This window comes from Paralichthys olivaceus, chromosome 12 (assembly GCF_024713975.1).
Source record: "Paralichthys olivaceus isolate ysfri-2021 chromosome 12, ASM2471397v2, whole genome shotgun sequence".
Classification (NCBI taxonomy): Eukaryota; Metazoa; Chordata; class Actinopteri; order Pleuronectiformes; family Paralichthyidae; genus Paralichthys; species Paralichthys olivaceus.
This window is the reverse complement of record NC_091104.1, coordinates 4,838,393-4,855,815: the sequence shown is the minus strand read 5'-3', so window position 1 is coordinate 4,855,815 and position 17,423 is coordinate 4,838,393. Positions and strand designations below refer to the sequence as shown.

The 17,423-nt window shown below is 41.2% G+C and overlaps 2 protein-coding genes across 6 annotated transcripts; one reads left to right on the top strand and one right to left on the bottom strand.

Annotated features, from left to right (window-relative positions):
- Window positions 1-13: 13 nt before the first annotated feature.
- ahsa1b (AHA1, activator of heat shock protein ATPase homolog 1b) lies at window positions 14-4,743 on the bottom strand. Its single transcript, XM_020106681.2, has 9 exons — window positions 4,379-4,743; window positions 3,297-3,487; window positions 2,913-2,995; window positions 2,702-2,819; window positions 2,372-2,463; window positions 2,139-2,267; window positions 1,750-1,851; window positions 1,579-1,630; window positions 14-1,051 (listed from the first exon to the last, which is right to left on the bottom strand). Exons 1-9 carry the CDS (start codon window positions 4,456-4,458, stop codon window positions 879-881), a joined length of 1,020 nt encoding a protein of 339 aa, XP_019962240.1. The 5' UTR covers window positions 4,459-4,743; the 3' UTR covers window positions 14-878.
- Window positions 4,744-9,147: 4,404 nt separating this feature from the next.
- cdca4 (cell division cycle associated 4) lies at window positions 9,148-15,931 on the top strand. 5 transcript variants are annotated; one of them, XM_020106678.2, is made up of 3 exons: window positions 9,274-9,528; window positions 12,793-12,930; window positions 13,275-15,931. In XM_020106678.2, the coding sequence occupies exon 3, from the start codon at window positions 13,284-13,286 to the stop codon at window positions 14,202-14,204; it is 921 nt and encodes a 306-aa protein (XP_019962237.1). In that variant the 5' UTR covers window positions 9,274-9,528; window positions 12,793-12,930; window positions 13,275-13,283; the 3' UTR covers window positions 14,205-15,931. The 5 variants fall into 5 exon arrangements, with proteins under 5 accessions (XP_019962236.1, XP_019962237.1, XP_019962238.1 ...); XM_069535545.1 differs by lacking the exon at window positions 9,274-9,528 and adding an exon at window positions 9,774-10,331; XM_069535546.1 differs by lacking the exon at window positions 9,274-9,528 and adding an exon at window positions 11,564-11,659.
- Window positions 15,932-17,423: the final 1,492 nt, after the last annotated feature.

Genomic DNA, 17,423 nt, shown 5'->3' with positions numbered 1-17,423 from the left:
ATAAAAACAAACATACAGGAGTTGGTTTATTCCCACAAACGAATCTTTTTACATCGTGACTGGATGAAATGAGGAACAGATGCATTTTGTACTAAAAGCATTTTATAAAATGGAAATGAACATTTTGATGCCAAATGTAGTGAAACGTCTCTTTCGTTGCTACGCTAGCTACCTGCTATCATAAGGAACTGAAGCTGTTAACGTTCTGACGCTGACGAACATTTGAGTGAACGTTCCTGCTGAAGAACCAAGCTGCTCCGATCACACAGACTGATGCTGGACTTGTGATGTGCATGAAATCAGGTGTGAATGAAATGAAGGAAATAACTGAAAGTACAGTACTGAGCTATGAGTGACTTCACGAGTAAGGTTCAGATCCTGTGGTGATTCCTCTAACATGCATCGTGGCTGAAAGCATCTTCACTACAGTTACACTTTAAAAGAGAAATAAGTCATGAAAAAAAAAAAAAGTTCATTTTCAACGCAACATATTTTTTTTCTTCAAATAAAAGAAAACCAACATTTAATTTTTTTTACTCTTGCAATAATTACATATTTATAGAAGTGGAGGCCAATTTGCATTAGTGGTTCAATAAATTCTTCTTTGCTTTATTCAAATCATTTTCCATCCAAAGGCACAGTCCGTTTACACTCCTATGACGAACTGAACCGAATACTGAAGAGGGGAAAGAGAACCCTAGATTTTAAATAAGTTCAGAAATTAAAACATCTACACTCACAGACAAGGCGACACACGCTCGGCCTCACCTCAGTTCTGTCTCTTTTGTTTATTCGAGTTTAAAATTGGACGTCTCGTGCCAGAGAGATCGAGAAGTTTGAAAATACGAGAAGACAAACAGCGCTACGGGACACTGTCTTCAGAAGAGCCGCGCTCCGTAGCCAAAAGTCTGTTTGATAGCTTCGAAGTAGTATCTCTTCCAGCCCTCTTTCGTCCGCTCCTCCTCGTTGTCCGGGACACCTCGACACTCCACCTTCAGCTCCGTCTCGCTGCTCCGGTCCCAGAAGGTCATCGTGATTGTCGCGTAATGTTCTGTGGCGGAGAAACGGTCAGTGACTAAAGTCCTGGTAAAAACTTTAAACATCACAGGGCAGCAAATCTAAAATACTTAAAAACCTCAGCACTGAGACAGAAAACATGTTTTATTTCAGTTTGGAGTAATTCATTCAAACTCTTTATTTTTTTTACTCGGCAGCCGAGATCATTTCTTTTTTTTAAATTTCAGAATCGTCTCGTCTGATGGACACAGATGTTTTCGTCAAATATGTAAAATGTCCAAATAATGATTCTATAAATTACGGAACTATCTGTCTACTAATAATACAGAGAACAGCCGGTTCCAACCAGGCAGGTTCAGAACATTCACTGGATCAGTGCTTTAATAAAATATATTTTCTGTCAAGCTCAAGAATCAAAAGCGAAACCGAAAAATATTCAAATTATAAATAAGAATATCAAAGATAACTAAAGCAAATAAAACCTGCAAATCAAAATGATCATTAAAATTACGAGTTTGTAAATTCTGTCTGTCTCCTGAATATAAACCAGAGTGAACATACCAGAGGGCCAGTTGTTATACCTCCACTTCATTACTATTTTCTCATCAGGTACCTGGTGGTAAAACAGGACAGTTTGAATTAAAAGCTTCGTAATAAAACGATCTGTGACGCTTGTTAACAAACACATTCAAATAATCGTCGTCATTTTCACGTTTAAAAGTTTGTTCTCACCAGCTCCGTGAATTCACCGAAAACATTTCCTTCTAGCAGACGGAACTTTCCGCCCTTCTCTCCGACCACTGTGGCTGGAGCGTGTGTGAACGCCTGGACCATCTGTGTGACCACACAAACACGTTAATCACACGGCTGAAATCAAACACCGACGGCTTCGTGTAACTTTAAGATTTGTAATCTGTGAACCTCGTTCATTGTCTGAAGGAACGAAGTTAACGTTTGTTGAAAACTGAACCAGTGTCGGGGGAGAAACTGAGGCTGCGTCCACATCACTACATTTTAGTTTTAAAACTCATCACTGTTGCTATGGTTACACCTGCTGACAGGTTTTCGAGTGTTTAAACAGAAACACGGTTGTAGCCTGAGGGTCGGCAGGCGACGCTCACCTCCTGGTGGAGGAAGACCCTGTAGAGATCCGCTGGTGCAGTGAGGAACTTCTCTCTCATGCTGAATTTACAGGTGGGGATCTTGACGCCAGTGTTGACTGGAGCAGCTGTGCCGCCTGAGGAGGAAATCTGTTCGACAGAACAAGAATTAAGAGTCTGGTGGAGACGAAGATCCCCAGACGGGCGATGTTTCTGTTTCAGTTCATCGTTTTGTCTTTTGTTTCAGCACAAACCTGAGTTTTATTCAGTTTAGCTTTCGACTGTGACGTGCTCTGCAGCTTGGCCATACCGTTGGCTGTCGGCAGGATCATCCCCTGAGTGAACTCTGGAACAAAAATAACAGGAAATGAATACTTCACCTTTATTTGTCACTTTTTAGACACTGGTTGACCCGGAGACATTTTTTAACTTGAACTAAAACATATTCAAATCACACAGATGTCACCTTCTGGGTTATCAAGATCTCAGTAGATCCACACACAACACGGACTTGGTGTCTGACAGTATTTTTGATTTTATTCTATTTAAGATGGAAGCAAAAGTCCACATCTGTTTTCACTCACCGGTTTTTAAGAAACCCACGTAGCTCCCCAGAGCTTCGCGGATTTTCTCCGCTCCTTTTGTTTTCATCAGGCCGGTCAGAGGCGTGTCAGGTTCATCTTTGTTCAACGATACAGAAATCTGGACAAAGGTCACGTGACAAGCATCAGCACACGGTTCGTACACGACCTCTGTCAGTTAGTCACTGTGCACGTAGAATATTGTGAAACTCACATCAAGGTCCTCCATGTCGTTTTCATCCGACAGGTTTGGAACTTCAATGGCTCCTTTATATTTGACTCCCGACTTTGACTCTCCTGGTGAAACAAAGGGAAGAAGCATCAGCACAGAATCAAAGCTGCTGCAGACATGTTTCTTTTTACTGAATACTGACAAAGATGTGAAGACATGTTTTGGATCAGCCGCTTTCCTGTGTGAGCCACTGATGCACTTTTAACTGTGTTCTGTCCCATTTTAAAAACGTGAGGTATAAAAACGCCGACAGCTGCAGTAGATGTGTACTGAGGTTGGTTTCCTCTTCTGTTGTTAGCAGACAAATGATCAACTTTAGAAACTGAACATCCTGAAACAAAACCAACAGTCAGTAAAAGTCCTCACCAGTCCAAGCTGCTTTCAGGTTCCACTCATAGAAGAAAATAAGTTTCCCTTTGCGGTTGTTGATGGAGGCCTCTCCTTCCACCTTGCTGACTTCAGTCACCTCACACATCCCCTCCTCGTTCTCCACGCTCAACCCGAGGAGCAGCGATTTTAATTTGTCCGACGACCAGTTTGTCGCATCTCGCTCGGTCCTGAAAAGTCCAGAAGAAATCACAGTGATGAAAAAACAGATCCGAGCAGCAGAGGTCCACAGCTTCCTGTCCACAGCTTTACAATGTGAACACTGTTGATCAGCTGTCGGTGTCTCCCTCACTTCATCTCCGGACAGTTTAAAGTTCTGCACACACATACGACACTTTGATTAAAGTAAAACTACACGATAACAAATGTAATGAAGTTCAATATCGGATCATATGAGATCTTCCTTCTTTCTGCTTCTCTTCATTCAGGATTTGAGGCTTTGTGTGAATAAAAATGAATAAATTCAACGTCCTCCGGCCGGTTTGGCTGCAGTCACTTGATCAAACGCGGTGACACATCCGCACATGAAGCTCATGACAGTTTGAACCATTCAACCGGTGGAAGAATTCATCGTTTCCAGGGAGCTTCAAGCTCCAGTCACGTTGTTCATGAGGCTTCCTCACGTGTTCTGCACAGATTCTATATGAAAGATGACCAACACGAGGTCGTTCCGCGTGCGACTACACATGAACGCACGCGCTGCGGTGCACGGAGATGCCCGCTGCGTCTGAAACTCGCGACCGAGGGCTCAACAGCCTCGGTGCAGGCACTGGAAGCTAACGCGGCTAGCCGCACACGAAGCTAACTTGAAAGGGACGCTGTGGCGAGCTAAACACGAAGCTAACAGCTTCCACAGAGACGCTGGAACCCGCCGGCATCGAACGTGTACCGCCGGTAAAGCGGTGACGCCGACGGGCCTGAGCAGAGGACGGAGCTAAAGACGACAACAGCTGCAGTTCGGAAATAAAACCAGCTCTGTGTGTGTGTGTGTGTGTGTGTGTGTGTGTGGTGTTAGCATTAGCCTGCTAGCTAACAGTCGGTGTCCTCTCATCACATCTCACCAGTGCCAGTTGTTGACATTAGTAGCATCGGCTCTTTCCTCCACGATCCAGCGAGGGTCCCCTTCTCCCCACTTCGCCATCGAGCCCGTTCGCCGACGCTTTGAACAGTAACGGAGCAGGGAGCCGGTGAGTTCGCCGGTGAGTGTCCCGGTGCACGTTGTTTCTAGAAGCCTCCGGTGGCTGCGGGCTCTGTGGGGCGGTGCTCCCGCGTTAGTAGGCCGTGCGCAGAAAGTGCTAGAAACGGAACCTTGTGAAAGGAGGATAAAAATGTCCTCCTTCCACTTCCGAAGAAAGGTTCCGCGTCAAACCGGAAGTCTCCTGAAGGCAGAAATGCAAACGGTCTTGGAATAATAATATAAAAAATAAATAAATATATAAGAATAATAAGAACAATCATAAGAAGAATATGAATAATTACAATAATACAAATAATAATTTCGGTGGCCGAGAGAGCTCAACGTACTGTAAATTAGGGAAACATGCAAATAGAAAAAACAGAAAACAACCATTTGACAACACATGCTAATACAGAAACTCGCTGCAAATACAGAAATGTTTCTAAGTGACCCAAAGAAGTGAAGGACCTCGATGAACCTGGCTGTAGATCAACGCTTTGTTCCTTCACCACTGACGAGCCGCAGACTTCAGTAACTTCACAAAGCGTTTAGAACTTTTTTGGGTCCCCTGGAAAAAACTTTCGTTTCTGTGTTTGCATGTGTTGCGACTTTTTTGCAGCGCATGTGTCGTCAGATTGATGAAGCTGTTTTCTTAATTTGTGTTACCAAACTTAACATGTGTTTAAAAAGAAAAACTCTAATCCTAACTTTACACAGCACTTTTCAAAACAACGTTGCAAAGTGCTTTGCACGACAGGACAGAGGCAAATTAAATCAGTCAATAAAACAAAATTAAAATCGAATAAGACCCCTCAGCCAGGGGAGTTCCAGAGCTGAGGGGCCCCGACTGCAAACGCCCGGTCACCTTTAGGTCCTGGGTTGGGACTTTGGGACAACCAGCACGGCCCTGCCCGAGGGTCTGAGGCTCATAAGCAGCAGTTCAGCAATGTAGCTGGGAGCTGAAGTGCTTAAAAAGTCGTCAGTAAAATCGTAATTCTAAATCTAGCAGCTAATCAGTGAAGAGAGGCTAAAACAGCTCCTGACGTGATCTTGTCTTCCAGCGTTTGTCAAAAGCCGAGCAGCTGCGTTCTGAACCAGCTGAGGGCGTGACATTTATTTTTGGCTCACCCCTGAATACAATGAACTACAATCATCTGAACGACACGAAATAAAAGCATGGATGACCTTCGTGAGATCAGAGTGAGAGAGACTATGATATTTACTCAAAAGGATTATCAAGTTAACCTTCAGATGAATCTAGACTGTCCGAATCAAAAAGAATATGGGAAGTGCTACTGGTGGTAATGTTAGTGAACGTTCACAGGAACATGTTGAAGAGTGTAGACTCACCTGAATAAACATTAAATCTTTGCTCCTAGTCTGTGCATGTGATTTATATCCCTGTCATATGATTTATATTGCCTTTAAATGTATGTGCTCTCTGTGAGGATCATGTGTGTGTTCAATAATAATAAGTAAATGAAGTAAGAAAGTTAGAGAGGTGTTGTTATTTCACATACATTCATTTCAGTGAGAACGATGACGTTCAAAAAGAACCAAAAGTCCAAAACGACTGGTTGAGCTGCTGCTCTGTGTTTATGTTTCTCAGGTTATATGTCAGGTGGTGTTTTTCCCCAAAAAATCACAGTAACATGAATTCATTTGGTGAATTTAAGATCATTTTAATGTGTTTGTTGCATTATGAGTTATTTCACTTCATACATAACCCCCCCACCCCGGCTGCAGTACACTACGGAAACCCCACCTCCTCCATGTTAGCAGATCAGACAAAAAAGACAAAGTAGACGGATACCTTATTCTCAAAAATGGTAGGTAGGATCAATCAACCAAGCAATCAGTCAGTCAATCAATCAATCAATCAATCAATCAATCAATCAATCAATCAATCAATTTGAGGGGCTCAAAGGAAAATAAACTCCTAAACAAACTTCACGTCATGAATCCCCGGTACTGTTCAGGGAGGCTTGTGTTTCAGTTTGTGAGGTGACGGTTAAGTTACTTGTGGTGGAAACAAATAGCTCCTTATCATTTTATATAATTTTTATCATTTAAACTGAGTGAAATCAAATATCTGGCCTGAAACAACGCCCCCTGCAGGACTGGTGTCCAGTTTGATTACTGAACTTGTTGGATTTCAGAACAGTGAAGAAATCTAATCTAAGTAGAAAAAAATGTTTCCCAACTATTTTCTCAATTGTTTTTGAAATAAATCATTAATAGGAGAGCAGATTAAATTAATTACAGAGAGTGAAAACAAAAACCCTCCACGTCATAAATGTACTAGAATAGAAGTGTAAAGTATTTTTCAAAAATTCTATTTAAAAAATGATATAATAAAGTAAAGCACAATTGCTGCAAAAGTCTGCTCAAGTACAGTGCTGTGAGTGATTGTACTCATGAAGTTAACTTCTTTTCAAGTACTATAATTATGTACAATATTGAAACTTGTAATACACTTGAGTATTTCCATTTTATTAACACTTCTACTGCCATTAGAACTGGGTACTTCCTCCACTACTGCTTCTACATATGTAAATTATATAGATTTCAGATACTATTTTTCAATATAATACTTGAAACTAAGTATTAATACACTGTGTTAGTACTACTTATATGTAAACAGTTTGGAACCAGTGGTTTAATCTTCGACAGTACATCAAGAATAACAAGAAGCATGTAAATATTGAATATTAGATATACGTGTAAAAGAGTAGCAGTATATTAAAGTATAATATAGTTTAGTATTATAAAGTATAATACACAATTTTAATACTTAAGTCAAGTTCAAATACCTCAAACTCTGTACTCTGTTACAAGTAAATGTTAAGTAAGAAATTGTGTTTCTTCCATAGTACTAATCCGTCATGTTAGAAATACTCTGTTACAAGTAAATGTTCAGTAATAAATTGTGTTTCTTTCTAAGTACTAATACTTCATGTTGAAATACTCTGTTAGAGGTAAATGTTCAGTATTAAATAGTGTTTTTCTCAGTACTAATACTTCATGTTGAAATACTCTGTTACAGGTAAATGTTCAGTATTAAATAGTGTTTTTCTCAGTACTAATACTTCATGTTTAAATAATCTGTTACAGGTAAATGTTCAGTATTAAATAGTGTTTTTCTCAGTACTAATACTTCATGTTTAAATACTCTGTTAGAGGTAAATGTTCAGTATTAAATAGTGTTTTTCTCAGTATTAATACTTCATGTTGAAATACTCTGTTACAGGTAAATGTTCAGTATTAAATAGTGTTTTTCTCAGTACTAATACTTCATGTTTAAATAATCTGTTACAGGTAAATGTTCAGTATTAAATAGTGTTTTTCTCAGTACTAATACTTCATGTTAAAATACTGTGTTACAGGTAAATGTTTAGTGTTAAATAGTGTTTCTCTCAGTACTAATACTTCATGTTGAAATACTCTGTTACAGGTAAATGTTTAGTATTAAATAGCGTTTTTCTCAGCACTAATACTTCATGTTGAAACACTCTGTTAGAGGTAAATGTTCAGTATTAAATAGTGTTTTTCTCAGTACTAATACTTCATGTTACAGGTAAATGTTCAGTATTAAATAGTGTTTTTCTCAGTACTAATACTTCATGTTACAGGTAAATGTTCAGTATTAAATAGTGTTTTTCTCAGCACTAATACTTCATGTTGAAATACTGTGTTACAGGTAAATGTTCAGTATTAAATAGTGTTTTTCTCAGTACTAATACTTCATGTTACAGGCAAATGTTCAGTATTAAATAGTGTTTTTCTCAGTACTAATACTTCATGTTACAGGTAAATGTTCAGTATTAAATAGTGTTTTTCTCAGTAATAATACTTCATGTTAAAATACTCTGTTAGAGGTAAATGTTTAGTATTAAATAGTGTATTTCTCAGTACTAATACTTCATGTTACAGGTAAATGTTCAGTATTAAATAGTGTTTCTCTCAGTAATAATACTTCATGTTAAAATACTCTGTTAGAGGTAAATGTTTAGTATTAAATAGTGTTTCTCTCAGTAATAATACTTCATGTTAAAATACTCTGTTAGAGGTAAATGTTTAGTGTTAAATAGTGTATTTCTCAGTACTAATACTTCATGTTACAGGTAAATGTTCAGTATTAAATAGTGTTTCTCTCAGCACTAATACTTCATGTTAAAATACTCTGTTACAGGTAAATGTTTAGTATTAAATAGTGTATTTCTCAGTACTAATACTTCATGTTAAAATACTTCATGTTACAGGTAAATGATCAGTATTAAATAGTGTATTTCTCAGTACTAATACTTCATGTTACAGGCAAATGTTCAGTATTAAATAGTGTTTTTCTCAGTAATAATACTTCATGTTAAAATACTCTGTTAGAGGTAAATGTTCAGTATTAAATAGTGTTTTTCTCAGTAATAATACTTCATGTTAAAATACTCTGTTAGAGGTAAATGTTTAGTATTAAATAGTGTTTCTCTCAGTACTAATACTTAATGTTAAAATACTGTGTTACAGGTAAATGTTTAGTATTAAATAGTGTATTTCTCAGTACTAATACTTCATGTTAAAATACTGTGTTACAGGTAAATGTTCAGTATTAAATAGTGTATTTCTCAGTACTAATACTTCGTGTTCTGTATGTCTCGTGTACATGTTTCATAAGAACCAGTGGAGGTCGTGTCTCACTACGAGCAGCTCATGTTGGAAACACTCTGTAACCTCCGTAATGATTTCAGCCATTTTATCGGTGTTGTGTGAGCGGACCGCAGGTTTCCACTTGTCCGTCGGATGTGAGCGGAGCAGGCAGGAATCATTAGGGAGGAATCCCGGGCATATGGCTGCTGGTGTCGGCTCCCCTCCCCCCTCAGAGCCGTCCCTCCTGCCGTCCGCTCCGCAGCAGCAGCAGGACACAGCAGCCACTTCAGTTTCTGGAGCCGTGGCATGAATGATCTCATCTGAACCTGATCTCCGCTTCCCCTGCCGTCGATCCTATGAGCGAGACGGGAACCGAATAACGCAAAACACGAGGTGAGTACGGACACTCGACACGTCGGCCGGCGGCCGCTTCTCCGGCGGGCGGCGGTGTGTTTGTTTTTTCGGGGGGAACTTACGGAGGCGAGCCGCGGCGAAAACTCTTGTTTTTAGGCTCGAAGGGAGGAAGGACCGCGGAGGATGGGTGGTGGTGGAGGAGGAGGTGGGAGGGCGCTTTTTTTTTTTTGGAGCTAATTAGCTTGCTAGCATGTCTTTTTACTTTAAATAAGGAACGGGAGTGAGAGGAAATAACCAAAGCGAAGCGACCGCCGGACGTGCAGTCGCCCCGCCGAGGCGCCGTTTTCCCCGTTTCAGGGAACACGTTGAGCCCGGCTAGCCAGCGGCGGCTCGTAGCTTAGCTAGCCGGCTAGCTGTTAGCTACTAGCGCAAAATGGCCTCATTGTCGCTCGGTGGCTCCGATGCTGAAAAGACAAAGCATGCGGCAGTCACGGCCAGCAGCCCCCGGGCCGAGCCTCCCCGGGGCCCGGCTACACTTCACCGGCCTCGCCGCCCATCGCACACACGCCGTTAACGGAGACCGGCTGGGGGGGGGGGGGGACTCGTGTTTATCACAGCCGCCGTGTTTTTGGGCTGAAATGTGAATTTAGCTCGGCTAGCTGTGGAGGTGCTGGTTTTCAGTGCAGTGGGGGATGGGTCGTGCTAGCAGCCATTGACGTAAAGCGAGGCTGCGAGCGTGGAGCGAGACGAGTGTTCGAGTCCAAAACACCGAATCCGACACGTTAACGCCAGCAAACGCGTGGATCCACCGGCTCACCGGAGACTAAACAGCCGATTCCTGCGTGAGTTCAAGCGGCTTTCTTTCTCCTCTCACCCCCGAGCTATCTCATTTCCTGATCGGGGAAGTTTTTAAACCTCCTGGTTCGGTTTCGCTGCTGAGAGCACGACAGGCAGAAAGTGTTCAGATGAAGGATGGCTCATTGTGCAGGAGCTCCATTCTCCTCACAAGTTGTTTAAATGCACACACAAGTATAATTCAAAGTTTCTGACGTTTAAAGGAACTTGCAGAGGTTTTTTTTTTGTTCTCTCTGGTTCAGGATTGTTTCAGGTTATTGGTGTTTGTGTTGTTGTTGTTTTTTACTGTCTCCTTCAGTTTTTTGGGGGATTTGCTGCAAATTATTGTTAATTCGTTGCAAAAATCCAGAGCTGCAACTAACAATTGTCATTTCTATCCTTTTCCTTATCGACTGACGTGCACATCATTTTGTCAATTACACGTTAGTGTGTTAAGTTAAATGTCCATGAATCATGGAGACGTCCCGGGGATCAAAGTGAGAAACTCAGATGTCTTGTTTCACAATCATTCAGTTTTAACCACTCGTCTCGTGTGAGAGTCTGGAGCTAGATCACGTTTGACAGTTTTTTTTATTAATATGTGGTTAGAAAACCATGTAGGGATTAATTAACCGAATAATAAAGCAGTATCCGTTTGGATATTAATGTCCTTTCACATAGTTTGAGAATCTGTGGTACATCTACAGTGTCTGGAAAACAGTGTGCTGGTTACATGAGTTGTATGATGTAACACTGCTCTCCTACAGATGTTTGACAGCAGCGATCCACTTCCAAAAACATTTGGGGTCTTATTTTTTTACGATAGAGAAAAACCCTCACTCTGTAGATTTGTGGTATTTACAGATTATTTACAGTTTTTTGAAATTTAACCCCAAAAAGTGTTCAAAAGCATTTATCAATATACCTGTAAAACAAATCTCATGTCCACAACTGATCTCTCTTCTCTGTGCAGTGTGTTTCTCTCAGGATGTCTCTTCCTGGTGGTTTCATATCACATTTGCTTTTTTATTTATTTTTTTACAAGCTGTTTTTCCTTCAGGGAGATAGTGCTCTCTAGTGACTCTTATTTAACAGGGGGCAGCACAACATGCACCACACAAGAAGACGGCACATTTTTAATTTCATTTTCAATTGTTCTCTCACCCTTTGTATTTTAGATGTCCGGGCACCTTCAGAAATGACTTCTATTTTTTTCCTATTCTGTCCACTGTCAGGAAATGCTATTCTATGCACGCGAGGACTCAAAGACCTCCCGACTCCCAAGTGTCCGTTAGCTACTCCTCTTTTGATTTGGTCAAATCATCTGATCAGTCAGGTGAAGACAGTAATTTAATCTTTCTCTCTCACTCAGAGAATACTTCCAGTGTATAGTTTGTTCCGAATAATCAGAAATCACTTTTTGATTCCAAGTTTGATTATGTTGTGTAACTGTTTAAGAATATGGTGTTGTTGTTTGGCCATGAACTCTTAAATGCAGAATGTGTTAATTTCAAAATGCTTTCGATTATTGGCATTAGTGTTGTCTGGTGTGATAAGATTCAATTTAAAGAAAAACAAATGATTCATTGTTGGTTTGCAGATGAATTGTGACAATAACCTCAGTGTCGAGTGCATTTAGTCTCGTCTTGGTTTCCACAGACATTGGGATGTTTTTTTGTGAAACTGTTAACAACTCTTTCTTGTTTCTACTTTGTAAACCCAGATGCTTTAGAGTCCAACATGTGTGAATGGTGTTTTCATTGTACCTTTTGATTACACTTTTTGTGATTGTCTTTTAAATTTGTCAGCAGAAGAAATCGAATGCCCTGCCCACAGGTTTTACACTGAGGAGACACAGCCGGACACTGCACACAATTTTTCTGTCTGATGGAAAATGAAATGCCACAGGCTGCTGTTCAGAGCTCGGTCTCCCAATTTCTACTTGCATCCCATTTATTCTGGGAGTCAGAGGGCTTTACTATTAGCACGAGTGTTGTTCTGCTCCTGTAAGACATCTGTGTGTTCGAAGTGGTGTGTAATAAGGAAGTTGACTCTGCTTTTCTTCCCCTCAGTGAAGAGAAAGTAAAAATCTTGTTCTACTAGTTTCCGAAGCTTGGTGTGTGACTGTGTGTAGAACCTGGAAACCTGATATCCCTTGTAAATATTAGCGGTTCATAGTGGTACAATGTATTGTGAATATTTTTGAATGCCATTTATTTTTCATATTTTCACTTTTACCCCTTAAAAGCACTTTATTGATTAGGATATCTCTTTGATTTTCTTGATCACAGGTGGCAGTGGGAAAGAATGAGTGCACTGATCATGTAACTTGAGTGCTGTTTTTTTGTTTTCTGACAAAGGTCTCTCTAGTCTGTGCTTACTTTGATGCAGCGTCCGTATTTAGTTGGTAACCATGCTATTTTCGGTGGCTCAGTGGTCTGTTAAAAGTGTGGTTGTTCCGCCCAGCAGGAGTCTTGCTTCAGACTGGCCTAAAATGGGCAGAAATGGTGCTGAACAAAAGCTGCTTGTCGCTCGTACAAAAGTACTTGAAGCGTTGCAGCCGGGACCAAGCTGCATTGCTATTGCCTGTGCCTCTCAACAGGAAAGGTATAGCAAACTTTAAGAAAAAAACAACTACAACAAACAATGTACTGTTTACTGTAGTTAACAAATAGTTAAAACCTGTAGAGCTTATTTACAAAGTCACAGCTGCTGTTGAGCAGATTGTAGTGCTAGCTCCCTCACGTCCATACACAACTATTACACCACATAGCCTCATTACATCACACATTTACATCATTAATTACACGGTACTTATTTATGTCACTCTGACCCTAGCTAGTGAGATTCAGTACAGTAGGCATTTGATGTGTTTTTCAGTGTGATCAATTTGTTGATAAGTGTTGTTGGTGTGTGTCTGACTGTGTTTCTGTCTCCTCACATCATCGCAGAGAGACAACATGTTCCCAAAGGGCACCAAGCGCAAGTTCTCAGACTCTGGGGAGGAGCCAGTCTCCAGCGGCGACCAGGGCCAGGCGGCATCATCTGCAGCGGCTCGGACGTTGACGTCCTCTTACAGCCTGCAGCGGCAGTCGCTGCTCGATATGTCACTGATCAAGCTGCAGCTCTGCCACATGCTGGTGGAGCCAAACCTGTGCCGCTCGGTGCTCATCGCCAACACGGTGAGGCAAATCCAGGAAGAGATGACCCAGGACGGCACCTGGCAGATAATGACCCAGGCCCTGGCAGCTGCCCAGTGTCCAGCCGACCGCCTGGTGGCCACAGAGGTGTTGTGCCGGCAGACTGACGCAGCAGCTCAGGCTGGCCAGAGCCCCAAACCCTTCTCGGTGGTTGGTCTTGAGGAAGGCTACCACTCCGAGGAGGTGGTGATGGAGGGAGACGTGGAGACAGAGGTCACCATGTCCACCTTGTCGCCGGTCTCCCCTCAGCTGTCCTCTGCTTCTTACCTGGCCGGACCCTTTGGCATGGGGCCCTGCTGGGAGGAGGAAGACGACGACGGTGAGTGCGAGGAGGATGAAGAGGAGGACAGCGAGGAGTGTGTGTCGGAGGGAGAGGAGGGAGACCGGGACAACCTGAGCGCAGACTCCAGGACAGGGGAGCAGGTTTTTGGGACTTTTGAGATCAAGCACCCGGCGCCGCCCCCTGACCCTGCACTCGAGGAACTGTTTTCAGACGTGGACCCGTCCTACTATGACCTCGATACGGTGCTGACAGGCATGCAGAGCTCCCCCAAGATGGGGCCTTACGATCTGCTGGAGAGCCTTTCCTCTCACGGGCCGACGGCCCTGAGCTCCAGCTCGAGCTGCAGGTCAGACCTGAACGAACTGGACCACATCATGGAGATCATAGTGGGATCCTGAAACTGAACAATCCTCCGGCCTGTACTGATCCCACAGACTCTTGACAGACTATGCACATTACACGTGCATGTTCTGTATGTGGTGTTGTTACACACAGACTTTGTTTGGGGTTTTGGGACAAATTGGGAAATTAACAGCCAGCCAGGTAGAATTTGGGACCGGCTGTTAGAGACGTAGTTAGTCTCCTCTAACGGCCACTTAGACAAGTCGGCAGCTGCGGGTTGGGGCCTTCGTCTTTTATAAAGAAAAAAATAAAATAAAATAAAAAATATATAAAAGCAATTGGCGCTTGAGGATGTGAGGGTGAAATCAATAATTTGGGGATTCACACGCCTCCGTGGCCTGTGGGCGACGCAGTTAGTTTCCTACTTTGTTGATGAAATCCAAAACTCGACAACACCTGTGAGAGGGCAAAGATAATTACCTATACCATGATGCATTCTTATTTACGTATTTTCCATGTTTACGTCTGTCATTCATTCTGTCATACTAGCTCCTCCTTCTGGTCGTACTCTCTGCCATTTTGTCCATTTCTATTTATTGTTACATGGACTGAGGAACAATTCATCACACTACATGCATCAGAAACCAGAACAAATTGTAAATCCAAATCTATGAATCAATGCATATTTTCCTAAAGATTTGAGCAATTATGAATGGAATATATGTATATGTACGTATGTGTATATAGAAATATATTTTTTGCATTATACAGCTGGGGGATTTTGCAAGTATCATTTGATATTATTATTATTTTTTTCCCTCCCAGGATTTTTAAGATTTTAATGTAGCCAGACTCGAGACAGTGTCTTCCCATGGTTTGGTATAACAAGTCAACTGTAACAGGTGTCATGGTCACACTTTATAGGCGCTGTTCTTTCATTTTCCTCTAAAGCTTTACGCAGGGCAGGGGATTTACCGTTAGCCGACAACCAAACGCTGGCTAACATTTGTCCGTCTCTGGTGAGTTCGACACGAGTCGGCGGACAAATGAAAGTACGTTTCCTGCCCTTTTTTTCTTCACAGATCTAATAACAATAATAATAACAGCAGCTTTTTTCTGAAGCGTTTGGAGAAACCCCGGGGTGATAACTGCATCAAGAAGCCATATTTCTTTCTCTCATTTGTTAGAACTACAAATGAAGAATTCTTTGTGTTAACCCATCTAATTTATTGTTGTTTTATTTATTGTATTTATTATATCTAGGTACAGACATGCCATATTGACGCCATTGGCCCGATGAAATTATATTTATCCAAATTTCGCCCTCCGCTCTGAATGCAGTACCTATTTATTCCTCACACTTTTTTTTTTTTTTTTAATTATTAGTAACAACAACAACAACCGGGTTTCTATTCAAATCACTATGCAGCTCTGTCATACGTGTTTCAAAATGATTGTATACGACTCAAATGTCCTTTAATTCCTTTATGCAAACAGTTGCCTTTCTCCTAAAGATGTGGAAAATCAAATGCATTTTTCAAAATTGTTCCTTATCGTGATGAAGAGATTAACTCAGGCAAACAAAATGTATTGAATAAAATACAGTATTACGACACGCTTAATACCTTACCGCAACACTCCTGAAGGATGTCACTCTGGTCTGAATGGGAGCTAGAACTTCAAAGACTAATTACCGTTGTAAAATGTATGCATTTTTTTATATTAAGGAAAAAACATTGTAGCATCTTTGTAAATATTTTTTATAATAAAAGGTGCAACTATAGCGTGTGTGGTGTGATTTGAATCAGGTTTTATTCAGGTTTCACTCACTTCTGTTAGTAGAACAGTTCTGACCTTTGGATGTGGATGAGCCTGAAGAACTGAAGCTGATAATATACTTGATGTGTTAACTCATGTCGCCAAAATATCAAAATCAACAATTAGTTAGCTCTGCTTGAAACACCCGGGTCGAATCCTTTCTGCTTCTGCAGTGTTTTAAAACGTCTCATAGAGAATGCACACGTGCTGGAGTGTGTTTACGGAAGGTGGTGTTTCCAGGGTTCTTCTCTCCTCGGCTACTCCACCTTATCTTCAGTTTCAGGGAAGTGTAAGTTATTTTGCGATCCCACTGTTCCTTCATATCTGTCGTACTTGAGTCTTAAATCTTTCGTCTTAAGTTTCAAACTGCAGAATCATTTTAGAAATAGGTCAAAAATTCATAGTGTACTTTTTAAATTGTTTGGGGAACTGCAGATCTGGTTTGTAAATCATTACCTTCTAGCTTGCAGGTAAACAAGGGTGAAATAAGCAGTGGTGAAGGAAGTACTCAAACATTTTACTTTGAAATTTCTAGAGCATTTATCTAAACAAAGTTAAAGAATGATTAGCAAGAAAAAGCAAAATAAGAATAAATATAATATATTAAACAATTTGATAGTTTAACTCAATACGTTGTAAAAAATGTAGTGGAGCAGAAGTAGAGATGATTGTTATATTTGTGAGTATTTTGTTATTTCCAACCAAAATGTATTAGAACGTGACCAATGGCCATGTATGGACTTCAGATCTCAACCTTTTGATAAGCACCTGAAGGCAACACGAGAGCAGCAGCCCGTCAGTACTAATTAACCCTGAAGTCAACTCACGTTTTCGACGGCAGCGTCGTCGTCCGACAACAGACAATACATGTATTATGAGCAGAGCACGTTATTATCATAATGCGGCTCGGAGTAATTGCTTCCAGACATGTCAGAAGTTAAGAAACACGCCCACTGGAACATCACATGGTGTAACAGTTACAGTGCACGTTTTAAAACCCTGCACGGATTCTCTGCATCACATTCATCGTTTTCTCCAGTGCTGCTTTTTCAAACTATCGTCTCTTTCTCTGAGTCTCTTCCCTCCGGCTGCTGTTTTGCTGACTCACCAAGAGGCCATTAATCTTTAACTATAGTCGAACCAAGACCAGGCAGCAGGCCAACGTGCAGAGTAAGACACAATTTTATGCACAAATACCTTTTGACTGATTCAGACAAGACTCACACGAGAAAATATTTCATTGCGACATGTTTGAGAATATGAAATCTCTGCTCGCTGAATTGTAGCATTCATTATCATTACTGAGCGCAAAGTAGCCACACACAGACAATAGTTCTGTTCTGTTGAATCCATCGCAACGCTGCATATCTAATGCAGAATCTCATGGTCCAACGTCAACACGTGAGAGAGCAGGAGGACAAAGGTCTCACTGCAGCCGGAGACAAGTCAAATCAAAG

Bases quoted from the DNA above. Each gene is read 5' to 3' on its own strand.
- ahsa1b (XM_020106681.2), bottom strand. From the start codon at position 4,458: ATGGCGAAGTGGGGAGAAGGGGACCCTCGCTGGATCGTGGAGGAAAGA. The intron at 2,996-3,296 runs GTGAGGACTTTT...TTGTTTCACCAG, and splicing joins CCTGAAAGCAGCTTGGACTG to GAGAGTCAAAGTCGGGAGTC. The intron at 1,052-1,578 runs GTATGTTCACTC...TCTCCGCCACAG, and splicing joins GTATAACAACTGGCCCTCTG to AACATTACGCGACAATCACG.
- cdca4 (XM_020106677.2), top strand. From the start codon at position 13,284: ATGTTCCCAAAGGGCACCAAGCGCAAGTTCTCAGACTCTGGGGAGGAG.